The following is a 26,896-nucleotide window of genomic DNA, read 5'->3' on the forward strand; positions in this document are numbered from 1 at the left end:
CTTTGAAGGCACTTTTTCGAAGAGAGATGGATTTTTGCCAAAGTTTTCACTTTGTGCACTTTTTGTTGTATAATGTGCTCTAGATTTTGATTTCAAGTTGAGTTGCTTTTATCTCCATGAAAATTGTAACAACTTTTCAAGGAGTAAAAGAGCAAAGCAGTTAGCCATTTTTTTCTGTGTAAAATGAGGAAACACAAGAAAAAAACCTCCTTTAAGTCTTCAAAATTTGACTGCTTTTGTCACGCTTTAGCGCAAATCAAACCTGCGGAGCAAAACCACAATTAAAGAGCCGAAATCCTGCTGTACGTAGCTTTTTGGGACTGTAGTGTATGTTCGTGTTTTCAGGTCTTCTTGCTTCCCATAAAAAGAATGCCAGTTGTATCCAACATGGAAGAATTTATGGAGGCAGTGGAGGATTTCTTCTCAGAGAATCCAGAGAGAACTAGAGTGACTATGAAGTACAGACACTGTGACGCAAAACTAACTCTCAAGGTCACTGACGATTATAAAGTAGCCCAATATAAAACGGGAAATCTGATGGATGTGAAAAAGGTGGAGAAGATGGCAAGTCAAACTATTCGAGCAATGGCTACAAAGTGAACATTTTGACGCAGTTTATCGCGCTTGAACTGAATTTTTAAATTTATCTCAAAATTTTTATTTAGTTGTTTAAAGGTGATTTTGTTCGTTGTTACTGTAATCCATTTAAATTTAAGTTCAATTCTACTGCTTTTTCAAGAATTTTTTTGTTTTGTCGGTATTACTAATGGGAAGTTTATTTGCTTTTAGTTGATCAAATGCATGCCCTTTGATGCCTCCTGTGTATTTCTCGCTGCTGTTGCTACAAACAACAAGCGCGGCAGACTTTTTTCTCGAGTTTTTTTCTACCGTGTTCAAATATCGTAACTCTGACCAGTAACTTGCAATTTAAATTAGCGGTAATTAGAACGTGTTGCCTCGAACTTTGCACTTGGAAAAAAACTTTTAGAAAAATTTTGAATCAAAATTGAAACGAATCCGCTATTAGCCTGCGTACATTAACATAAAGAAACCCTGCAGCAGCACTCTAGCATATAGATGGCACGGTGCCAAAAAGTACATTCAACAGTTTTTTTGATTAGATAAGAAATGACAGAATACATAAAATTTCGAGTTCAAATCACATCTCTTGTAACGCGTCATTGCGCGTTAGTTTTTAAAGTGTAGTAGACGGTTTATATACTTTTCATGCAAGTTTTTTGTGGCATCTTCATTGATTTTGTCCCGAATTTCCAGTACTTGTTCTGTTTCCAAAAAAAATTTGTAATCGTTGCCTCAAAATCGCCCATAAAATTTCACTTGGATTCAGATCCGGACTACATGCTGGCCGCTCCAGTATCTCCCACTCCTTTTCTTGGAAGAAATTTCTGGAACATAAGCTTTTAATAATAAGGTCTTGAAAATGCTCAAATCACTTCGTAATTTCTAAGAATTTCAAATAGCCTTCATTGTTTCGCGTGTTCAGATGTCTAAGAAGAATATTTCGTCCATCTGATCATATTGCACCCCAAAAAACATTTGTGATTGCCTGTCTGAAAATTTTTGTGTTGACACTTTGTGCTTTCTTATCCTTATCTCGCGTTGTTTTTTTATTCTTCATATTTTTCGCGAATTTGTATCATTTTTCGTTAAATTTAGCTCCAATGCGTCAGCATTTGTTGAGATTTTGTCCTTTTATATGCCATCAAATTTTAATTATTAACATGTAACTCAGACGGATTGGATCATTTTTTAGGTACGTGGATATTGGACTTGAGATGTAGATTAATCACTGAGAACTAGAAACCTTCACGAGAAGCTTCCATCTTTAAAATATAATATTTTTTCAGAAATTAGGATGTATTCTTCTCTTAATTTTTCGGTCTTTTTTGTTTAAATAAATGAAATAATTTTTTGCATCAATTGGCGATCCAGAATCTCGTCGGGTATAAAATCTCCAAGCCAGTCATTATAATCTCGCTTGTTTCTATAAGTCCCGGCCTCCAATCTCACCTAGGGTAATTTAGAGCTGTCTATTTTTTTCGATATTGCCTCACAAGTACCTTTTGAGCCGTTCTGCTAACTCCGACCGCTTGCTAAAATCCGCAACACATAAATAAAATATCATGCATACAAACTCGCTTGATCGCACACACGCTTGCATACACACAGTCTCACACTTGAATGAACTATAACAAAGCGCCAGCAACCCACATTTCCCAAGAGTTGCAAACTTTATTTAAATCAAATCACTTCAAATTTCCTAGAAATAAGTCAGGAGGGAATTAAGACGGTAAGACTAAGAAAGAACTTAATAGAGAATTTTACTGATTTGAAAAATCTTAGGTTTTTTCTTCAATCAACTTACCGTAATCTTTTTCCAAGATGATGACTAGTGTGTATAACGATATAAACTCTAAACTGAAGGATGGCTTCGAAAAATGACAACTGGACTTGACAACGGTAAATCATAGAAAGCTCAATTAAATATGTTGTCAAATGAGATTGAAGCAGAGCCGTGCAGTGAAAATTATAATTATCATTTACGAGTTAAACTGTGGTTCCAGAAAGCTACGTACATCATGATTTCGAATCAAAGGCGTGAAATTTTAAAAGTTTTAAGAGAAATTGAATGATCGGTTCCTACACCTAAAAAGAAAGATGTTTTAACCGGTTTGTTATTTCACTGTTTGCCCCATTTTTACTTTACGAAATGTCAGATTTTTATGGACAAAAAACAAGTCAACTTGAAATCAAGATCCTGTGAACAGTATACATGCAAATGAGACCTAAAATGGAAGCTGGAGGCCAAAAAATTGAGCGGTAGATCAATTTTTTACAAAAGCTTGCAAAAAGTCCAAAAAGGCGAGGAAATCATGTTTTAAGAAAGCACTTAAAGCTTACTGAAAGCACCTGTGGTGCATACACTTGCCAGAAATACAATAATACATTCTCAAAAATATTTTTTTTTGAGAAAAGCTGCACAAAAGATCATTTTGAAGACAAAAAGCAGGTCGTTTGGCACAATCGAAGTGGTGTATCAATGTGCTCAAGAAGACTTTCTTTTGTTGGGGAAAATGTTTTATAAGATAACAGATTGTGAAGCACCACTGACCAATTTGCTCTAGTTTTTGTACGGAAAAATGACCGAGAAAACCATGAATTTTTTGAAGGATAATTAAATTAATTTTATAAGTCTGACATATGTCAATGGATTCTGAGTTAATCGCGAAATTCTCGTCAAAAGCTGATCAAGTTTTCATTTGTACTCATCTTGGAATTGTTGGCTATAGCAATTATCATGAATGCAGTTCCTCGGAGATAGATTACGGAAATTGATCGGGCTAATTAGTTATCGGCCAATTGTTGGGCCTTGAAGTCAAACTTCTATTTTCAGCGCTAGCAGCCATTCTCTTCAGTGTCTTCTCGAATGTCTGTGAGAAAACCCCGAACACTTCAAAAGCTAGCTGAAATGCCCCTTTCAGAAGATGTGCTTTCATGTATTCTATACTTGCGCTCTTTTGCTGCTTCAAGGGCATTACCAGCTTTCAAAGCCGCAATGGCATTTGAGGTTGCTTACAAAGAAGAAACCATAGTCACGTCGAATGCAGCTGGCTTACCTGCTTGCCAAGATGGAACATAGATATCGCCCGGCGGTGAGTTGTTGTTTGGTATAAGGTTTTCTCTTCTACGTGAGCCCAATTTGCTAAGGAAGCTGATACAACTCGAATTTATTGTGCCTGGTTATTGCATCACGACGCCCGTGACATGAAACGGCGTGGTCGCCATGTATATCCAGAATCCTGGTTTTGCAATCAGGGGATTTCTTCTTTGCTCTATAGACAGGTACATCTAATCTGTACGTTGCACTGACCCGTAATTCTTGTGTAGTCAAATGAAGACCGAGAGCGGGTTTTTGTGGTGCCGATTACCAAGCTCCCAAAGACCACAGGGAAAGAGATTGAAATCTCGTTTTTCTTCGCTGAAGTCTGCTTTTCGATTAATACCTTAAAGTTCTTATAGTCAAGAACCTCTTTTGTTTTCAGAGAGAAATTTTTTCATCGACGCTCTTCAGCTCTAACTTTGACCAGAGTTGGCATTTGTCAGATCGGAGAAAGGGCCCACGTTCTGGTGCGTAATCGCGTAATATTTCACAATTTTAATAAATTGTTCTTCAGAAACTGCAATGTGCCTATCGTCAAGATTCCATGTATGCGGATATAGATGGAGCACCGACTCATGAATCTTTTTATTACCACTGGCCAGAGGGTGAGTGCAAAATGGAGAGGACCTGCTGGATGGCCCTGTTGGACACCTTGTTCGCTAGACATCGTAAGTTAGTTTTCATACTATAGTGGACGGTGATTTTAGTAAAAGACTGGTAAAAGCGGCTCTACCTGGTGAATTTCCAATCACCGCTTTCAGAAGTTGACTCCATTTTCCAGAGTTGAACATCAACCTGTAGAATGCCTGAAATCTTTACTGGGTGAATCATTGCTTTTGCGCCACACCGAATGCCGATACCGAGTTGTAGATTTCCGAAGAGATCTACTGCTTTACTGCTGGCTTCCATGATCAAACTTTTTGTTGTAAGACTCCTTTAAGTTTTCCCCGCTGCAATGAGATGGATACCTCCTTTTTCCGCAAAGCTGTTAATGAAGTACTGCAGAGCGCATGAGAAATAAACTCAAGTAATCCTCCTCTGCAACTTGTATTCACCATCTTAGTCGTAGCCTCCGATTGATCGGTTGCAGTGCATTATACTGCCTGCAATAAATGCTTTGGGAACATTTATGAGGGGCGGGCTACTGTATATTGGGAATAGATTTTAACTGTTCAAAAACTACCACAGAAAACTAATATGCCTCCAAAGATGTAATGATTTGCACTTCGTGCTTGTTTTGTTCTAGATGCAACTATTTCAACGCTTCAATTGTTGCTTTGCCAACTGGTGCTATGCCCTCGGATGCCATAACTTTTGCTTCGCGGCCAATTTGACCATTTAGTTATAAGGCGTTGGCCATCTAAATGAGACGGATATCTCCTTTCAGCGGGTTTCCCGCTAAAATGAGACGGATACCTCTTTTCAGCAAAATTGTTAGTGAAGCACAGCGCATGAGAAATAAACTCAAGCAATCCTCCTCTGCAACTTGTTATCACCAACTTAGTGTTTTCATCGTAGCCTCCGGATAATGGATTGCAGTTCACTATACTGCCTGCAATAAATGCTTGGGGAACATTTATGAGGGGCGGGTTACTGTATATTTGGGAATAGATTTTAACTGTTCAAAAACTACCCCAGAAAACTAATATGCCTCCGAAGATGTATCGATTTGCACTCCGTGCTTGTTTTGTTCTAGATGCAACTGTTTCAACGCTTCTATTGTTGCTTTGCACACTGGTGATATGCCCTCGGATGCTAAAAATTTTGCTTTGCGGCCTTTTTGTCCATTTAATTATATGGCGTTGACCAGTGAAATAATAGTTTCTATATCGGCATTAATTGTTCTTTATGACTGTTTCAGTGACGCAGCTTGTTTTCAAAGTCCCCCAAAGTCTGCGTTGGTCCAACGCTTTATCTATAATTTTCTGGCCATATGGCCTCTGTGGTTCTTTCCACTTCTGTTATTTATTCTCAGAATACATTTTTGTGTTGTTCACTGCCATGAGATGAACGAAAATGGTTGTTACGTTTCGAAACCCGGTTGTTTAAAAATTCCGAATAATTACGTAGGTAAATGCTTTTTCGGTGTGTGTTTAACAAGATGATGCTCCCGTGCAGAGATCAAATTTTTCGGTTTTTTTTACTTGTGCTTGATTAGTACTTGTATTAGTACTTGAATGGCTAATAATCTATATCGAATTGAATCGGTGATTTTGAAGCAGAGAATACGAAAACAGGCAATTGTTGTTACAAGTTTTTGTGAAAACTGTGAAAAGCGTCTTGTAGACGTTACGAAAAGCTAAAGGCGTTATAAGAGAACAGATTTGATTTCGAAGTGTCGTTTTATTTGATATTTATAATGCTTTGAAGAAATCATCAGATGTACTTAGTTTTTTGATATCTCATAGCATATCTCAAGGCAAATGGTACCATATTGTATCTCGACGCATAGCGAAACAGTCCTTTTCTCCCCAAGGACGTGAACCTCCTGTCGGCAAACAAAGTTTCTCTAACATGCTTGTAGTGATTATCTTTTATATTTCCTGAAGGCAAGAATGAATCTCTAAAGCTGCAATAATTTTCAAAATTTGATCGTTTTGTTACCTTTTATTTCTCTACAATACAAAGCCCACTATTGAAAAAAATTGCGAAAGGAAAAGTTTTGTAAAATTGAAGTTCGGGAAATGTCCTCAAAAATGTTTGCTCCTGGTGGCGAGAAACTGTTCATTGAATCTAGTTTCTAAGTTGAGATATGAAGCACAAACTGAAATCATGTAATTGAAGAACTTAAAATAGGGAAAAAAATGTGTCTTCGTTAGTATGATGAATTACGAAATAAAAGCTAGACAACAGTTGCATAACTTACTTCACCCACTGCAATTAATTGGATTTTTCAGTCCTTCTTTTCTCGCCACGTTCTTTGACTATTTTTGTCATCTATTTTTCCAGTTAATGTTTATCGAAGGCTGTGGAGAAAGCCAGGAAAAAATGGGCGGTTAGGAAACCCCAAATTGTCAGCTGTTCGCATCACTCATTTCTTCGCACTGGTCAGGTTGTGCTTATAAGTAATGGTATCACACCTCTTTATGATTATGCCATTAAACGTGATTTGAAATTGAGAAACAAATTTTGTATGACACGTTAAATTTTCAATATTTAGGGAACAAAAATTTTCTAACCTGTTTTTTTCCTGAAAAAGATGGTCTGTTGAATTGCTCGTTACAACTATCAAAAGGTTAAAATATTTTTGCTTGGACAGTGTTTTTTACCTTTATTGTATGCCTATTATTACTACATATAATTTTAACACAAAATTGCAGCCAATTATTTAGTGATGACCATTCAAAAACTATATTTTCTGTTAATTGTATTCTGCTGTACTGCAATTTGCCCTTTTCGCATCTGTTATAAATTTTGGGAAAAAAGCTGAGCAAGTTTATTAATGAAGTTATTTTTATTGGAAGTCCTAAATGTCATCTTGGCTAAAATCTTTCACAAATAAATAGCGCAGAACAAATTCGAACATCGCGTCTTAGGGTGTTTTTCTGATTTATTCCAAGAGAGAGTATATGTACTGCAGATTGTGTGAATCGGATATTCATATAATTATTAATAATAAGGACTAGCTAGAAAGCTTGTCTACGGATAAGTCTGAGTGCTCTCAAGATCATTAGGCTTGTTCGAAATGCTCAAGCACGCATCGGTTTTGCCAATCGAGTACGTATCGCAAATTTGCTCGTTATGTTGCTGTATATCAAGTTGAAGGTCTGTAAAATTGACTACAACCGTTTTCAGATTATCACTGTATAAATGAATGGACTGGATTTAAATGGCAACGTTTAAAACTGACAAGCAGTTAAGAGTATACTTACCATGATACGGTGCAGTCGATTAAGAAATAAAATTGTGAAAAGCGCTGCCGTTTGTCGCAGTGGTTGTTTTCACAGTGAGCGGAGTTCCAGCTTCTTGAGCTTTAACGGTAAGTACTTTTGATGGCTACAAAGGTAAAGGTTAATTAATTATGCCAGGTAAGATAGGAAGATTCGTTAAATCAAGTCGAGTTGTGTAGTTTTGGATGGAACAAGAGTGGAAGATTTGGAATAAACAAAATATCAATCAGATAGTGTTGAGATATGAACAGTTTTGCAACGATTATTCCATCCAGGCAAAAAAAAGCATTTCTGGAACTCAAAAATCAGGATTGTGAGTTTAGAATAAAAATGGAAAATCTGTGAGTTTAGAATAAATATAGAAAACATGGAAACATTTTGACCCTGAGCACATTTTTTTTGGAGGAGGAATCCAATGACCCAAAAGAATATTTAGTGTATGACGACATGCGAATTCCGGCAACATTTTAGGGGAGGACTTTAAATTGTTGTTCGGCAGTGTAGCTTGTTACTCAATAATAAGTCGCCTTGGTGTACAAATTAAGTAACAATTATTTATTAGTCATCTTTTTAGCGAAAAATTGCAGAAAAAAATATTGTGAATATTGGAACACGTCTTTCTTCGCTCTCACTACATGTAACGATTATTATTTTCTGATTATGAAAAAGAAGGATTTTTGTAGTACTTATCAAAAATTGCAAAAATGGACGAACAAAAATGATGGAGATAAGAATTACAATATTCACAGTTTTTAGGCGGAATCTGAAAAACACGCTCTGAGTCAAGAAAACAACAGTAAAATTAGAAACATAACCTAGCCAGCAATCTGCCCGAAAATAACCGCTGTTGACGCACTTGACGCACGTCGGGATTGAAACAGAAAAAGAAGAGTTAGAAATTGAGACATTTTTTTCCCTAGGTTTCAAAAGTTGTTCTAATTCGGTGTGCTGTTTCAGTTATATTCCAACGCTATACCTAATTTAGCTTTTAAACCAAAATCTATTAGGTTGAACACTAATGTCAGCTAGCAATCGCTCGAATGAATATTGATAACCTATAACACAATAAATTAGTAACCGGGTTTTATCGGTTTATCCCGTTTCTTTTTACAATTCAAATAATTTGAATTGTATTGGGGCGCTGTCTTTTTTTTAAGATCTGTTCACAAATTTTCATGATTTTTGAAGTCAAATTGGAGTAGTGATTTTGGTCACGCCGAAACAGGAATTGGAGCAAAAAGCGAGTGGTTTTTGCGGCGTGAAATTTTTTCGCTCTTATTTTAAAGTAGAGTGAGAAAATGGTGTTTGGACAAAAATTCGCTTTCTCGCTAGTGGTTTTTTGTTCACATGCAGCAATTTCACTTTGGTTTTTACTGTTTTTTCGATTTTTTTGGATCGGGTTTTTCCTAAATGGTTTTCCCAATCCATTAATAGCTCATTTTAGGCCTAGTTTTTGTGTGAACCAAATTTTCATTTCTCGCTAGTGGTGTTTTGTTCACATGCGGCATTTGACACCGATTTTTTGTTTTTTTTTTAAAAAAATTTTTTATCTGATTTGTTTTTAGAAATGGTTTTCCCAATTCACTCATAGTCCGTTATAAGTCGTTTATTGTTTAGTCAATGAAAATTCTTTGAATTGTACGTCAGGACTTGTCCTGCTATGTTTTTTTTTTATTTCGTCCATGATAATTTTGTTACGACCATATGCCGTCACACCCACTTTTTGATCATTCGTTCATGCAATTTCAACTGAATTGAATGTATGACGTCATTTTTCGCTCTTAGTGGAGCGAGTTTTTTTGTTCATGCGCGTGATTAAATTTTTGGTCAAACTTGACTTACCTCACTCAAAAATGACTTCTCAATTTGAAATTGACTTTTATTCACTTTAATTCAAAGAGATAAGGTCAAATGGGTGTGTGTCACTCTAAATGAAGGTTATTCGAGATCAGCTAATAGAGGCAGCAATAACTTATACAGATTTTTAATCAAAATATAACAGATCAGCCTTCAATGAAAAAACGAATTTTTTTGGTCTGTCTTTTTACTGTTTTTTTAGACTGCCGATCTACGAATCAATTGCGGCTATTTTCTGGCAATCTGCCAGCTATGTTAACAATTATTGCAGTTGTCTTTTTGCGCAAATTTTTTGCTGGAGTTTGACTTTAACGTCCTTGACTTTGAGTTCTGCTTTATATTATTCGCTTTCTCGTTCATATTTTTAAGGTCTTTTCATTGGTTGCAGTTTGCCACTGAAAGTCAAATGCCAAGTCCGCAGAAAAATTGTTCTCATTCTTTTTTATTTCAAATAACTTTTGTCTACAGTAAGCTTTTGTAAAACATTATTTGGGATTTTCTCCGTAATTTTGTTGCCCCCTCGTGGCTAACGCAAGCTACAAAAACGCTTACCTCGGCTGAAACCGTTTACTAGCGGCGGTCAGCCTCTCAACGGCTATTATTTAGTCGCTCTTCTTTTCATAATCCAAATTATTTGAATTGAATTGGTGTGCTTTGGAACGACTTGGAGAGGAGAGTTGGTGGAGCATTTGTTCTGTGATCGGTAAGTTTGTTAGAATTAACTTTCTCTTGAAAGTTTCCTGTTGTTTTTTCAAAATTTTTAAGCATAATCTAGTAGAAATTCAATCAGTTCAGTGAGTTTGGCCAGTAATCTACTTCAAATCGTTTCTGGAAGTCGTCTGGCTCTGGTATTTTGAGCACAGTTCGCACTTTTTTCGGCCTTTTCATGTCAGTGAGAAGTCAAATTGAGAGTTATTTTAGTCATGCTAAACTGGTAAAGAGATCGCGAAAATCCAGTAGGCTTGAGGAGTGATTTTTCTGCAAACTTTTTTTTATAAATGGAGTGCATATCTGTTCAATTATTCATAGTTTTGAGCAATACTATAGTTGTTGTTACTAGGAAGTGACACTTGAAAGGTTTTGTTTTCAGGTTTTGTTTTCTTATCTGCTTTTTAGATTGTTGTTCCATTTTCTCTGCGTATTTTTGTTTGAGAGACTGATAGAGCAGAAGATATAATTAAATATTGGCCGGGAAGCTGCTTTTTATTGTTTTGTAGAGAATTTTATTTGAATTTTTGAAGGAAATATTTTTGTGAACTTTTTGTTTTCAATTTTCCGTTTTTTCGACTTGTTTTCTATCAACCGCGGTTCCATTGTTTTCCAATTGATATTTTTTTTATTGTGAACTAGCTTTGTTCCTGTATTACAAGGTCTCTATCCGACAGTTCCTTTGATGCCGCAACCTAGAGTAAATTTCATCAGATGCTTTGTCAGTTTTTGTCAGTTAACTTTCGCCTTTAATTTTCCTGTTATTGTTTGAAAATCGATAGCACAATCTAATGGGAAATAAATCAGGTCACTGCTGGCCAGTTATCTACTTCGAATTGTTTCCGGAATTCTTTTGGCTCTGGTTTTTTAATCATGGCCTTAAAAAGGTTCACATTTTTTTCGTCAGTGAGAAGTCAGATTAAAGTTGTGGTTTTAGTCAAGCTGAATTGATAAAGGGAGTACGGAAGTCCACTAGGTTTGAGAAGTGGTTTTTGCGCAAACTGCTTTTAAAGTGGAGTGAAAAATTGATGTTTGAACAGGTGTTCGATTTTTGAGAAATTAGAGATTTTTTTCTTTTGCGTCATTTTTTTTACTCCCTTTTCAGAGTTTCTTATCTTGAGTACTTTGAATATGACGAATATGTGTTCTTATTGCGCCAATTTGCAATTGTTCGGGTCCATCGAAGCTCAGCTATTTTTTGTCACTTTGACACTGTTTGTGATCATAAAATTTTGTGATTACTTGATTTTAGACCCCTCTTTGTTATTTCTGTTGGCTCTTTACTTAGTATACTTGATGACAGTGTTGATTGGTTGCTATGAAGCTTAGAACAATGTAATGGATGAATAGCGTTAACAGCTAGTGTTTTTCTTGACTATGGCTCTACTTTGTTGCAACAGTTATTTGTGAATTTTCAGTTTTTTCGTCTATTTCTTTTGATTTCTCTTGTCCTATCGTTTATTCCTTTTAGGGACAGGTCTGATGGGTTGCTAATGGTGTGTATCTTAATCGCAATAGTGATTTTTAGGACTTTGCTGTTAATTGATTTCTATAAATTTTATAGAATTTTTGTGTTTATTGTTGTGCACTTTGTTGACCTTTCTCTTAGTCTCATTTACGACAGCAGGTCTTTTCGGTTGCTTATTAGGTTATAAACAATCGGTAAAATTATTTCAAACCGTAGTTAATGGCGTCTGCGCATTTTTAACCTTTCTTGTTTTCTAAAGTAATGGCGTTTTTTTAGTTTTGGTACAATTTGCTTTTTTTTGTATTCTTGTATCATTTAATCTCATCATTGACAGACGTCTTCGGTTGCTAATGAGCAAGAACTAAATATTTTTTGTTTGAATGAGTCCATGGAAGTCTCATTTTGAAACTTTTTCAAAAAAAATTTTTTTTTAGCCTTGCATGTTTTCGTTGTTTTTCTTATCGCTAAGTTTCAGAAGTAATAGTTCTTATTGGCCTTCTATAGCGGCGTAATTTTGGTCAGTTTATTAGTTCATTTTCATAGTTAATGTTTTTATTGCCGTTTGCTGTCGCATAGATGCCGTTGGTTTTCATAATGATCGGGTGAATATATGAATATTGCCTTCATATGTAGTTCCATTGAAACCACTAAAATTTGCTTTGTGCAAGGGCTTTGACACCGTATTTATGTAGTTTTGTTAATTTGAGGTCACTGTCTTTCAAAATAGTGTTTCCTGCCAAATTGATTTTTGCTTTTTTTTAAAGTTTTTGCCTATTTTTGCTATTGTCATTCCCACTAGGTTCTGGGTTTTGTATTCATCCTAAGCATGCCTACAGCCAATATTTTTATCAAGTGCTGACATTGTCAGTAATTCTTAATGAAAGTAGACCTTGGAAAGAGAAATTTTCAAACTTGTTGTTTAGATTTTTGTGCGTTTTTGCGCATAAAAAGTCATGGGCTTTGTTGACTGTTTTAATTTGATGTTGCTGTAAATATGGTAATTGTAAGGTCATAAGTGAATTAAAGACTTTGTCTTTCAATTCCGAACTTATCTTGTAATGTTTTTATATTTGTTTTGTTTATGTCTTTCGAATACCTTTTTCGTTTTACATATGCCACGACTTCAACGTTTGACTCCTGATGTATCTCATTCACTGTTTCAATTGAATGGATTTCAACTTCTTTCACTCATTGAATTACGCAATGTTTTGAATCCGGTCAAGGTCAAAAGCAAAAATTCAAATGGAACGGTGTATACTGATAACACCCCGTCAATAACTAATGGTGCATTAAATTATCCAAGTTCATTGAAGCCATTGCTAGCTGGCATCAGTATTAATTTTTAATAGCCTTCAATTTATAACCTAAGTATAATTTACTTCACAAAAACTGCACATTAACTGTTTAGAATTCAACTAAAACTGCATACCAATATGAAACGCAGTTAGAAACAAATTCTGTCAAATTTTCTTATTTTTTGTTTTAATTTTTCTCGTTTTAATCCTGATGTGCGTCAACGGCTGTATTTCCCGGTAATTTGCCGGCTATGGTTAATTGTTTACATTTTGAAATAGGCAGAAAAATCAAAACGGATTATTTATTTTTGTTTCATGTTAGCCGTTTCAATATGCATTGAAGCACTGTCTCATTACAATTATAGAGTTCAGTATTGAATCATGCGTTCATATTTTATTTGCTTTTGTTTGCTTTAATTTTCCCATTATTCCTCATGGTATTATCTTTTTTCCAAAGTGAAATGTTGTACATGATTTTGGTGAGATTTTTGCCTTTGGACGCGGTAAAAAAATATGATAGAAGTTGCTCCAAAGTTTAAGTTATTTGAAAATACCACCACAAGCTGTAAAATTACTTTCTTCGGTGTGAGTAATTTTTGTGCCGACAGAAGCTATCAGATTTTTTTGTTAAAAAATTATAATGAAATTTTTCTCAAAGAAAGGTTGCCGAAGAAAGGTAAAACAAAAGCGTTGCCAAAACTCATGCATATTAAGTCAAAAATGATATTATTCAACTGAGGCGCCTTCATAAGATCTTGAAGTTAATTTTGTTTCCACCAAAATGAAATGATTATTCAAAATTGTTTTGAGTTAGAGAATGATATTTGCGACAACAAATCACCAGTAGTTGGAGCAGGACCAGGTACAGTCAGCTGGAGGAAAAATTTTGCAGGCAATTGGCCCTATTTTTCCTTCTGAAATTCTCATCGATATTTCAAGGCCATTGATATGTTGGAATGCTTTTTTGAAATTTTTGTAATTTGAATTTTTTTTGAGCAAGTCATAATTCAAAATGAAGAACCAAATTTGTACAGACGAATATCATTTGTATGTCGCTTACATTTAGGAACTCATCTACATTTGAAACATAGAGGTTGCGAAAAGGTGTCATTGACATTCGTCTTTCAAAAGGTGTCATTAAACAATTGCACAGTAAAGTGAATTGAGAAAAATTATTTTTCTGTTGCCCATTTTGAATTTCAGTTTAGTTTAGGATCATTCGCCAGATACTCAATTTGCGGACGGTTAAATGCAAAGCAATTAAGCAGAAAAGGTTTACCTTAGTTTGTGGCGGACTATATTTTACATCTCACAAAAATCCAAAAGCTAGCAATTTTAGAGCTGTAAAATATAGTCCGCCACAAATTAAGGTATGCCTTTCCTGCTTGATTCATTCGCATTTAAACGTCCGCAAGTATCTGGCAAATCATCCCGAACTAAGCTGAAGTTCCAATTGCACTCGAAAAATAATTTTTCTCAATTCACTTTACTATTAAATTCTTTACTCAGTGACAGATATTTGCAATCACTTTGTTGTAACCTAAAACTGTTAATGCATTGTTCGTTTACCACGTTTCGTTTATTTGGGCGGTATTATATTTCCTTCTTCGTCCATTTTAGATTTCAGTGATTTCGCTCCAAAAATATCTCAATAGTTTAATCAGAAATTGTAACAGCCGTAACAGAAATCGAACTTCTCGATAAGAATCACTTTGCGAATTCCTAAATGACAACAACCATAAGTTCAAAACACTTTTGGACAGACAGCACCACTACACTTGGATGGATCCAATCCAAGCAGAGACAGAAGATGTATATTGCCAACAGATTGACCAAAATTCACGAGAATTCCAACCCGGACAATTGGAGACACATCCCTAGAAAGATGAATCCCGCTGACCACGGCACACGAGGCCTCAACCCATCAGACATACCAAAGCTGTGGCTTCAACCACCGGACTTTCTGAGCACACCTCAAGACTCCTGGATTTTTGCCGAAGACAGTGATCCCCACATATGCGCTACACAAGCGACACAACTTCCGACGCCAGTCGTTGAGGTTGAAAAATTTTTAACATGGAGTCGACTACTCAGCTCTACTAGAATGGTGTTCCAGGCAATAAGACGCTTCAAGGCAAAAGTCCGAAATAGAAGACAAAACGAATCACCTGAGACCTCCAACGCTGACATTTTTGCATCAGATGAGAAAAGGGAAAGGAACTACCTCATCAAAATGTCCCAAAACGAGTTGTTCTCAGGAACAATTTCTGCACATTGAAGGGAGACAATCTTGAGAAAGGAGACAAGCTGATGCCCTTCCCACCTTTTCTAGATGACGACGGACTCTTGAGGGTAGGAGGAAGACTGAACAAGGCGCCTCTAACATACAGTGCGAAACATCCTCTTGTTCTCCATAGCAGGAACAAAATTGCAAGACTGTTGATTGAAAAGGCGCACCATGACTGTGGCTATCAGGGCGTGGAACATGTGAAGGCTCACCTGCAACAGACTTTCCTGATGATTGGATTGAGAAAAGTGCTGCGATGTCTGGGGAAATACTGTTTCATTTGCAGACGATGAAGGGCAGACAATGTGAGACCGAAGATGGCCGATCTTCCTGAATTCAGATTTCCAGATGTAAACACGCAGTACCCCTTCGTCAACACAGGAATGGACATGTTTGGACCTTTCTTGACATGACTTTTTTCTAGTACAGTTATGACTCTTCTTTGCTGTTGTCGCAAATGTTTGCAATATTTTGTGTCCTAATATACTCCTTCGGAATCTCTGTCATTCTATACGCTAAATCTCCCGCTATATACAGTAATTTTCGAGTAAAAAATGAAAATCAAATCGGGCATTTTAAAAAGTTTAATAAATGTAGCGCGTGAATTTTTTATTCCTTGCAGGACTGAACTAACTCCACTTTCTATCACCAGTGTAATCAAACTGCTTTTTTTATATAATGGTGCTCGAAATGAGATCAGAAGTATGCTCTGTTGTAACCAGGAAAGAAGTTGTAGTGGGAACGATAGGATTATCAACATAATGGTAAAACTATCGGCTCCAGTGACTGTCTTCTTCATAGCGTTTTTAATCAGCTGATCCTTTGCTCATGGTCTTTTCTAGGATTCACTCGATAAGCGAAAATAGTGCCCCTAAATAAAGAAGATTTGAACTTAGATGAATTAGACGAACCTTAACAACGAGTTTTTATTGTTTTTATGAGTTTCATAATATATTTTTTTGTCAATTTCTTTTACTCTGGGGCAGGGTTTGTGGGTATCAGTTCTCCGCTTTAATTGCTTCCTAGATATTGTCATCGTATTTTTGTTTTTAAACCAATTATATCTGAAGTTTTTAACTCCTGTTTCAATGTTTCAAGGAAAGACAAGACTAGTCATATGTTTAGTAAGAAGTTTTTAGGTACTCGTGCCCGTTACTAATTGATTGGATTTTTTCTTTTAATTTTTGTAAAAACGGGCTACAGATTGTCTTTATACTGGTTCAATTATTGTTTTGGGATCCTGTTTTTTCTAGATTAATTTAAGCTATCAGAAACTTTTTTGATGCTGGTTCCGAGCTTTTTCGAATCCATTAAACATTTTGATAGTTTGTTAACCATCTAAAAGTTTCTGAAAATGAAAAATATAAAATCTTGACGTCATATTTGTCGGAAGCAGATTATCTAAACAATGTGGTATCTTGTTGATATTGGGAAATTTTTTGCACCTATGCCAACTGGTTAATTATTATTATAATACTGATGTTTGTCCTATCACCCAACATGGTGCTTCAGTTTACTGTTCTTGCAGCTACTCTTCTCCGATACTACTATGCTGTTTGCAGTAAAATATTTTGAAAATCGTTTACTTTGGAAGAAAGACATTATTGCCAGGACATCTTTTTGCATGGGTTTACAAAATACATGTATGTGAACTGCTTAAATTTGATTTGAAGGCAATCAATAAACAGCATATACAATCGTTTTGAATTGATCTCTTTGAACTGAAAAATTGTGAACAGAATATGAGAAGATCTAATCTGCAATTGCTTTATGCGCCCATTCTCAAAACGCAAATAGAAATGCTCAGACTGCGGGGAGCTAAAATAATAAACTGAAGATAATTGGAATTATTGATTCAGCGCGTTACAAGGCTTCGAGAAATGAAATAAAAGCGTTATGTCATGAAATCAATTCTTATTTGCTTGTATTGTTTTAATAATACAGCTAAAATAACCTTTATAGATAAGAAGGCTAGTTTTTAATATTTTAAAGAATATTTTTGCTGTGAGATAAAAAGTTAAATGAAAAAAGTTTTTTTTAATTTTTCGGAAGAGTACATTGTAAATGTCCCCCACGCCATAACTTTGCATCAAAATGGACTTCAATTGTCACAGAGTATAGGTTTCATTAGATTAGTAACCAATGGGATGTTGATATTTCAAACACCTTCATTTGAAATTCTGAAGTTTAATTATCTACTATTCTACTATGCAATATCTTTTCGCAAAAACTGGTTAGTAGGAAGTGTCTCTCTGGCTTAGACGCACTTCGTTCCTGGAATAATTGAGCATGGAAGCTGGCTTCATTCTAATTTTAGAGGCAGCCGACTCACATTCAATTCAGCTTAGTGGGGGTCGAACGTATTGGCCCCATTAACTTTAAATTGTTTAGACGTACACATTGCAGTGAAGGCAGCGGCTTCCCCGGAGAAGGTTCCCATTGGATATCAGTTGCCAATCAACAGTCAAACAGTGAATAGACACCTCAGGTACGAACAAAGTTTTATTGTTCGCACCCCATTTAGGGGGAGGGGAATATAGACTTAACTCGTTTTTTGGTCAATGTCGGCCGTTCGATATATTTGACGTGAAAAAACATCTGCGTTATCATCAGAAATCATGTCAAGACTAGATTATTTTAGCTTGAGTATTTTCTTTGAATTTCGGTTTTTTTTCGAGGAGGCCATTGTATAGTTGCACTCTTCACACCTATTCTGTTCACTTTTTGGGTTATTTTTCACTATATATTTTTTCGTTTTTCCCAAATTTTTTTGTTTACCAAAACAGATTATTTTTTTGTTGTATTTTTGTGGCCCTGCAATTGCTGTTTCAGTTATTGAAGATTAAATTTAAGTTCGACAAACACTATGTTTGTTCACTTTTTCAGCTCTTTTCGCTCAAATTTTACAGGAATGAAGTTCGAAAGATCGAAAATATTATTGCCACAATTTGACATTAAATTTTCATTCCAAGTTAGCATTAGGTTTCTTCCAAAATAAAACAAAATCCAGAAGTTTTGGCCAGACAATTTTTTGTAGTTGTTCTCAACTAGAAACTTATTCATCAAAAGTTAAAGATTGCCGGAAACATTTTTGCTGAATAATTATTTTGAACATTGGTACCATCAGTAAGCAAGGGAATAAATACTTTGATGACTTTAGATCTTTTCCTCTCATTTAACAATTTGACCTTTAGATGACTTTATATATCTTCTAATTATGTCTTTTCTATACGTCGTTTTCATAATCATTATTTGATTTTTTTGGTCCGAATTTTTTTTAATATGAAAAACCATTCAACGGTACGCTATTTAACGGATATTTTGCTAGCTTATTGAAATTACTGATTTTGAAGTCATTTAGTCATTTTTTCTATGATGCTAGTTTTTCTTCACTGTACAGTTGTTCCTCCGCCCAAATCTAGAGGAAATAGTGTGCACTCTTTTTTGTTATGGGTCTTATTTTCATTCATAATTAGCATTAGGATTCTCCCAAAACGAAACGAAATCCAGAAATTTTGGCCAGACGACTTTTTTTGTAGTTATTCTCTACTAGACATTTATTCAGCAGATCACCAAATACATTTTGTTGACTAATTATTTTGTACATTGGAACTGCCAGCAATTAGTTATTAAGCATAGAAAACAGAAATAACCAGGAGATGTAGCATCTTTTCTGATAAACTACAGAGTCCGTCCCATTTGTGAAAAATCTCATTGGTTTTGAAAGAATCAAAATTGACTCTTTTTTTTGAAACATGTAAATTACTCACACTATAATCCTAAGGTTAGATATCTACATGCTCTAAATTGGTAAATAAATTAATCAGCATTGTTATTAATATAATAATCTTCAAATTGTGGCTGTTCGTTTTCATAGGTAAAAATAGGATTTGAAGGCTCCCATTTGTCTATTAACGGGTACTTTCTTGTGTTGATCGAGCAAAAACTCGGTTAAAACATTTTTAAAGCAGGTTTTACTGTTAAAAGTTCTTATTGAAGAGGGCAATTTGTTCCATTTTTGAACGCTTTTAAAGATTAAGGATTTTTAATAGTTTTAGATTGTAGTTAAGAGTATTACTGACTTCGACACTACTGGTCTACGGAAAATTCTTACGTCAATTTTGTAATCGTGCCTGCTTTTATTGATTTTTTTCAATTATCCGTTAATACTGACAATTATAACCATTCAATTAACTTTGATTGTCATAGGGACAAAATAGAAGATCCGTTAAACTGGTTGAAGATTGGTTTTTAGAATGACAATTTTAGATAATTGACGTTTTTGAGTTTTGCTTGTTCATGTAGTTCATTTTGTCAATGAGGAATAAACATGTCAACTTTTGGTTTCATGTCATTTCTATGGTTATTAACGAGATTGACAACTCTTGTATTCATAAAATCTTAGTGACGTTTTTTGTGTTATGCCTACTTCTGTATTTTTTTTTACTTCTGACACCTTAATCGATGAATGAATTGGCCCCCCTAAATAGTCACAAATGAATCGTCACAAATGAGTCACAAATCATCATCAGTGTATATCTTTTTTAAACGACTTTCACCTTCTTAGCTTTTCAAAAAATCTATTTTTTCTTGAGTTTTGTCGCTTTTTTAGTTCTTTTTTTTGCGCTGTCTCATAGTCTCTCTAATGACTGGTCTCATTGGTTCTATTTGATCTTTCCTTTTTTGAGTTCTGGTTTTATCTGCTGACGCTACTTGTTTTTAAAAATAACTGTGTGATTTGAGTGCCTGTATTGCTTGTTGTTGTTGTTGTGTTGGTTTTTAGTCTCAGTGATGATAGGTTTCATAGACTTTGAGGTTAGCCAATATTATAGATGTTATTTTTTAAGGTTTGTAGCTAGTGGTTTTTTCTTCAAAAGCGTTTTTTGAAAAAAAATAGTTTTTATATTTGTGCGCGCTGTTTGATCTATTTGTTTCTAGTCTCTTGATCTCTTTTCTCTAGCCAATCGTTTTCAGCAAAATTTAAGCGGTCTGCCGTCATCAGATTTTGCTACTTTCGTTGCGTGGTCTCTTGGTTGTGCTTTTAAAACTTGTGATTCACTTTCTGTTGTTTGATAAATTTATATTCTAAGGAATTCATGTTTTGATAACTTTAACTCCATTTATTGTCTAGGACAACTGTGAAATTTTATTTTCGCCAATTTTGTATGTTGTCATTTATTGTGTGTCTCTTTTTATCTTAGCAAAGATGGTGTTTGCTGATTTAGGTCCATTAAAGTGAACGTCTGATTCAAATCTTGTTTTTTTTAAAAAAAGAAATTACTTTGACATCACTAATTTTTGTTAAATATGGAAAAAAAGTGGTTTTAATAAGATTTTTCTCTATTTTGTTTGTTTCTATTGTATATGCTCTGTTGACTATCAATGGCTGTTGTTCTAACAAGGGCTATAGTTTGGTCATAGGTCTCCTGTATTCTTTGAATTGTAGTTCTGGACTTCTCCTGTAATGTTTCATTTTTGTTCAGCAGATTTTACCTCATTTTTTTACGCGCAGAAATTCCTGTAACACCTGTGACACCCGCCTGGAAAAACGAAACATAACTCCTTCTCATGCCGTAAATAAACCATGATGAGATCAATAATAGCATCAGCTATGGTTTTGCGGCTTAAACAAATTCAATTAATTCGGTTGCTAGTCAGGTGACGTTTTTCAGGAAACAAACAGTAAACTATGTAATAAACTGTGTTTTGCTTCAAAGACTGCGCTGTTCAGTGATAAAAATTTTGATGATGAGATAGGGTTGGAACATTATGTGTTTAGGCACATTACCAAGACTCCTTGTTTGGTTAATGCGTAAATGAAGTCACTCTGTGCCTTCCGTTTTAAAGGGGTGCTGGCAGTCGAGGGTGGTTTATTTGAGTTTTTCTGATTAATGACTAATGATCATGCACTCGATTGTATCAAGATAGCACAATGGGTTATTAGTTATGCAAATAATGTCGAATTGAAAATCACAACTGCCAAAGATTGCTTCCCTAATGCTTACTAATGTTTCGAAATCTAAGTTTTTGCCAAAGAAATATCATCAAAAAAAGTAATTTTTTAAAATGAAAATTGGAAAAAATGCCACAACGTGTTATAAATGTTTTCTTCAATACAAAAGTTCTTTTGTAGAAAAGAAAATTGTCTGTGTTCAGAACCACGGTTTGAAATTTTTGCTGCATAAAAAAAGTTTTTTTAAAAATTTTCAGATGGCTAGCTCAGAAAGACTCTATGGGCCAAGATGTGTTCCTAATTGGCTACCCTGGACCTCTAAGACGACGCATTGCCATGCAGTACGCCGAATTGACGAATCGGGAAGTTGAATATCTTGTCATCACACGCGACACAACCGAAAGTGACATCAAACAGCGACGAGAGATCCAAAATGGCCGAACAAGTAATTAATTATACTTTAAGTAATAGTTAGAGAACTAATTTTGTATGTACTAGTGAAATATTGTACAAAGCAGAGTTGAAAAGGAGCTCATATGATTTCAATCGAAGTCTGACACCACTCCATGAGAAATCAAATGTAGTTGTCTCCTTTTTGCAGGGACTTATCGGATTTAGCAGGCGGAGTGGCACCTCGAAGAATGAATTTTTCAAATATAAATCGAATTCTGCTCCAGGAGTGATTTTTTCTGTTAATTTTCTCTAGGTTTGAATTTTAAAGTTTCATTTGACCATCTATGGGTAAGTAATATTGATGAGCTAGGGGTTGGAAGAATTGCGCTGGTTTTGGAGACAGTAACACCTCAAACGTTCAAAAATGAAATTTATCTTTTGCGGTCATATATCTTCTTGAATTTTAAAGAACCTTTTTAAAGAAGGTTTCTATTTTCAAACTCATTATCTTCTGTTGTGCGTTTGTTTGCCGTTGCAGGTTTCTTTTCAGATTCTTTGGTCATTTTACGAAAATTCTTATATAATACATTTAATCAGTCATACAAAAGTTTCTTATGGCTTTTAATTGCGATTTTAATTGCTCCCAAACAAAGTTTATAGCGATTATTTGATTCGTGACTTGTGATAAGGCCCTAGGGTGTTAAGTTCCAATTCACAGGAACTGCTGGGGAGACCTAATTTCATGAGTTTCGTAATTTTTTCAGAAATGACTTTTATTCGCTATAATTGAGCACGTAATTTTGGGAGATGTCTTATGATCTTTCTGGGGGTTTACAAAGCGCAAATTACATCGCTAAATATTTTTCCTGGAAACTTCAATTAATTGCAGCGTGATACAACAAAATAATTAGGTATACGTTCATTGTTTTATTTTTCATCACATTCTGTTTCTCTTAAACTCGTTATAATTTGGCTGTTCGGAGATGTTATTGACGAGTTTTTTTCCAACAATGGAGTTGTTACTCATATTTAAAACTTTTTGTGAAAACTTTAAAACAGCTCAATAAATCCAGAGCCGGCCGCTGAAAATGTTAGTATTGGAATCATGGGTTATCATAGCTTCGACTCAAAAAATTTATATAGACCGTGTGGTAAAATGATACACGTGATGTTATTTCTGGAACAAGAGAAAATGATGTAAGTTATTTGAAATTTGTGTTTGTCACTGTGCTGAACCTGGAAACAAATGATTAATTGCTTTCGAAGTATTAGTATGTAGCAATTATTGTGAACATGGTGTCTTTTTATGCAAAATTTTTACCTGAGCGTTTTGTTTTATAACATTGTTTTGATTTCACTTCTCGTGACTTTCTCAAGCTTGACTTGTTGATTTTTGCGTGACCTAAACTGCTCTTATTCAGAAATTTAATGCAACCAATTTTAACAACGTTAGTCGGTTTACATTTCAATAATTGCCAAGCTACAGGCATTTCTGGAACTCTTTTAGAGTGAATAGAGAAATTCTATTCAGATATTTATCAAACGTTTGAAATTTAAAAATTAAAGTTTTCAACTTGAGGAGTGGTGATTACCAATTGTTTAATTGAGCATAAATTTTCAATTTCTTTTTGACAGGATAACAAGTAAGCTCAATTATTTGTTTTGAGAAAACAAAAAACAAATTTTGAAAACTCAAGAAGCAAAAATTGGAAGAAAAAATTTTTTTTTTTGTATTTTCACTCTGGGAATCGCCGTGTATCAACTTCTGAACAATGAACATATCAAATTCTATGTTTAGGCAAACATTTTAGGAAAAGTGCTCATTTTTAATTACTATCTGTGATATTATTTGCTTTTCATAACGAAACAAATTTTTTAACGGGTCAAAGTTTTCTAAAGGGCAAAAAGTTTTATGTGTTTGGGCAATCTATAATGGCCTTCTCTAATCAGCTTGCTCTCCTCTTGAAAACCTTAAATCTTCCACGGGCTAATTTTGCAAAAAATGAGTAGTTGTATGTGTTTTTTGGCGAGTACGGTGAAGGTGAAATCCATTTTGTTGCTCCAAAAAAGTGCTTTCAAAATGTCTTTTGTTGGGGGACCTTCACCGTTGTTATTGTTCTGACCATGGGGGAGCAACTATATACTCAAATGGGTTTTTTTTGTTCAGACAATTTTGGCCGACCGATAATCATCGTAGAGAGTTGTGAGTGGTATCATTAAAAAGCCCGTCCAGCGTAGAATATGGAATTGAAAAGATTTTTTGAATTTTCAATTTTTATAGGGAGTTATCGAGGTCTAAAGTTTTGGTGAATATTTGACGTAATTCATTTGTTTTTATTCACATTTTCGGTATTTTTGACCTAATTTTCGTCAATTTTACTAAAATTTATTCAAATTTTTTGCTGTAGTGTTATTGATTTTATCTCTAAAGATAGAGGAGGGTTGCTAAATTCTTCAATCTGAGTTTTTGGGATTGACTTTTCGCTAAAATTTCAAAATTCGATTTTTTCGGGACCAAATTTGCTTTTTTAGCCCCTCAGTTTTAAATTTGCTTGAAGTAGATACCTTAAAACTGCGACCATATTCTTTTTAAGCTGACAAACGGGCTAGTTATACACCCACTGGCTTTGAGAGTTTTCTGGAGTTAATATTTCGCCAGTTTTTTGCAAATTAAAACTCGATAACTATACAAGATGCATTTTTGTTTTTGACAAATTGAAAAATTTTGTTGAAAAATTGATCTATTTCGCTACCAATTTAAAAAATGATTATTTTGTTAGACGCGCAGTAACATCTGGGCTGATCTTGATCTCGGCATGGATGCTCACGAGAAAAAAAATGCTCAGATTTTAATGGGGCGCGACTTTTTTTTTCAAAATATTTTCGCCATGTAAAAGTTTTTTATGTAAACTTCTTTTTAGTTACAAGGAATTCAGTGAAATTCTTTTTAATAACAAATCAGGGCTCAATGAATGACAGATACTATTCACGAAAAACGAGGCCCAATGAGATTATAATACGGTTTCAGAATAAGCTCATGTTTTTTGTTGCTCTGACCAATTTTTTTTGTAAAAATTTTTTTATGTAATTCTTGAATTTTGCTTTCTTTTGTTATCTTTTTTGCAGTTAATTGACTTATTGTCCCCAACAGGTGGTCCAATTTTTTCTGAGGTGGAGACAATTCTTTCAATTGTCATCTAATGTCTGTTTTGAATATAATTGCTTTAAGAATATATCGTTCAATTTTTGAACTTCGTCACTATTTTGATCTTCTCTTAACTTCGGGCGCAGTCTCAGTAAAAACAAGCAGAAACCGATTTCCTTTGGTTTATAAATTAATATTTTTAGTGGTTCTATGTTCAACTAATGGTCTCTTTCTTTTTACACTACGCGTTTTCTTTATTTTTTTTTCAGCATAATTGCATATTTTATTAGTTCAATTTGTTTCCTTGTCAACTTTTTATATTATTGAAAAGTCCAATTGAAGGAAGGTATAGTTGGGAAGATGAAGAGCTTTGAAAAAAGCGTATCTGGATATGTTAATTGTTTTATTTATATAGTTCATGCTTAACTCGCAAAATATAAATATGTTTTTTTTTTGTTTTTGCCTATGTTTGTCATTTTTTGTTGTTGTACGCCATATACCTGATAACAATAGGTCTCAATTGCTCCCCATGGACGTATAACTCAACCTTCTTAAAGATTTCAGTTTATAGGTGTTTGTTTTAATGACTTTAAAATTGAAATAAGATTTTTTAAAATGTATTAATTTTGCTTTCATTTACGTAACCATGTAATTCGATCTCACTAATTAGAAGTCTCAATTACTTTTGTTGATTCATACATTTTTTGCGCTTGGTTTTACGTTGTGATCTATTGCTTGGACCATTAATTTCACAAAAATGTTTCGAGATTTCTATATTGTTAAATTTTTTGGGTTTCTTTTTGTTGTCATGTCCTCGTAGTCCTTTTATCAGTAAGGCTTTCTGATGTTAAAATGAAGAAAAAGTTCAATTTACAGTTCTTGCATGTTGTACGCCATATACCTGATAACAATAGGTTAAGAAAAGTTCTTGCAGTTGTTAAGAACTGTACAGTTGTTAAGAACTGTAAGTGCAATTTACAGTTCTTGCATAATTTTTTTGCCTTGAATATTATGATTTCCTAAAATTGTTTGAAGTTTTGTCTTCTTTATTTGTTTTTTGTGGGGTGGTGACTTAGTCTCAATATTAACAGGCCCAATTGGTTTCTTGGGGTATTGCAACTGATTCGATTGCTGTATGATGAAATTTTAAGTCTGTTCCGACGTTTGAAGTCATTTGTTTTCAAAAACATATTTCGGTTTTTGAGCTTCGTCATTTTTTTAAATAGCTTTTCGGTCAATTTGTAGCTCAGTCTCTGTAAACATAGGTCTCAACCCGTTTCCAGTGAACTACAATTTGATTTCTATAGCGGTTTTAGCTTCAAACATTTGTTTCTTGGCTTTGTTACGACTGTTACTACGAGATTTCATAAAGTATTTGAGATTTTTTTTATTTGTACCTTATATATGATTTTTGTTTTCTTTTTAATTTATATGAATGATCGCAGGTTCCATTGGCTTTGAAATTTTGAGCAGTTGAACTTTTTAAATGACATGTCTCAGTTGCTTCCTCTGGAGATATAAATGAAAGGGATTTCAGTTGATATCTAATTACATTAATAAAGGTAAAACTAATTGTTTCCAAAAATGGAAACGTATGATTGAATTTCGCACCTCTTTGCTCCTTTTTGTCGACCTGTTAACCAGTCGCATTGAGGACAGGTCTCATATCTTTTCTAATGAATCATAGTTTGAATTGTTTCGTTTAGGTTTAATCTGATGCGAGCTTGATTTTGTTTTGATTGTATTTATTATAGCCATCGTGTTTTGGTCGTAAATAGTGTCTGTTGTTTCATATTTCTTATTGTCCTAGTATTCCTATTGTCAACAACGTTCATCGACCTTCTAGGGTGGCCTTATTGTATTCGGTTCTACTTTTTCACCCCTGTTCATTTAAATCTGGGTGAATAAATCGGGGATAAATGATAGGGGGTTAAATGAACAGGGGTGAAAAAGTGGGACACCATTGTATTCCATTGGTTGCTTATTGAACGATATGTATGTTGTTGAATGTTTTCGAACTTTTCATCATTTGGTAGTCAATTAACTCAGAAATGTGGATGAGCGGGGTCGGAACCGTATTGCGTGCCCACATTACCGAGCCTCCTTTTTGTGTTTAGTATCTTCTACTCTATGCCTTGACCATTGAAAAATTGTACTCCTAGCTTCGGAAGTGAACAAAATCCTTTTTAAAAAATGATGGAAAACGCCATCATGTCGC

At 34.6% G+C, this 26,896-nt stretch overlaps 2 protein-coding genes across 2 annotated transcripts in view; both read left to right on the forward strand.

Annotated features, from left to right (window-relative positions):
• Positions 1 to 312: 312 nt before the first annotated feature.
• Positions 313 to 726, forward strand: LOC142344152 (signal recognition particle 9 kDa protein-like). Its single transcript, XM_075395679.1, has one exon. The coding sequence runs from the start codon at positions 370 to 372 to the stop codon at positions 598 to 600; it is 231 nt and encodes a 76-aa protein (XP_075251794.1). The 5' UTR covers positions 313 to 369; the 3' UTR covers positions 601 to 726.
• Positions 727 to 7,481: 6,755 nt separating this feature from the next.
• Positions 7,482 to 26,896, forward strand: part of LOC142344769 (von Willebrand factor A domain-containing protein 8-like) — a 102,439-nt gene continuing 83,024 nt past the window's right edge. Inside the window, exons 1-3 of the mRNA XM_075396686.1 lie at positions 7,482 to 7,661; positions 17,579 to 17,675; positions 21,398 to 21,585. Of these exons, the coding sequence (XP_075252801.1) occupies positions 7,556 to 7,661; positions 17,579 to 17,675; positions 21,398 to 21,585 (391 nt within the window). The 5' untranslated portion in view covers positions 7,482 to 7,555. The remainder of the gene's footprint in view (positions 7,662 to 17,578; positions 17,676 to 21,397; positions 21,586 to 26,896) is intronic.

This window comes from Convolutriloba macropyga, chromosome 8 (assembly GCF_964194025.1).
Source record: "Convolutriloba macropyga chromosome 8, txConMacr16.3, whole genome shotgun sequence".
Lineage (NCBI taxonomy): Eukaryota > Metazoa > Xenacoelomorpha > Acoela > Convolutidae > Convolutriloba > Convolutriloba macropyga.

Excerpts from the sequence above, each read along its gene's own strand:
- LOC142344152 (XM_075395679.1), top strand. The coding sequence starts at position 370 with ATGCCAGTTGTATCCAACATGGAAGAATTTATGGAGGCAGTGGAGGAT.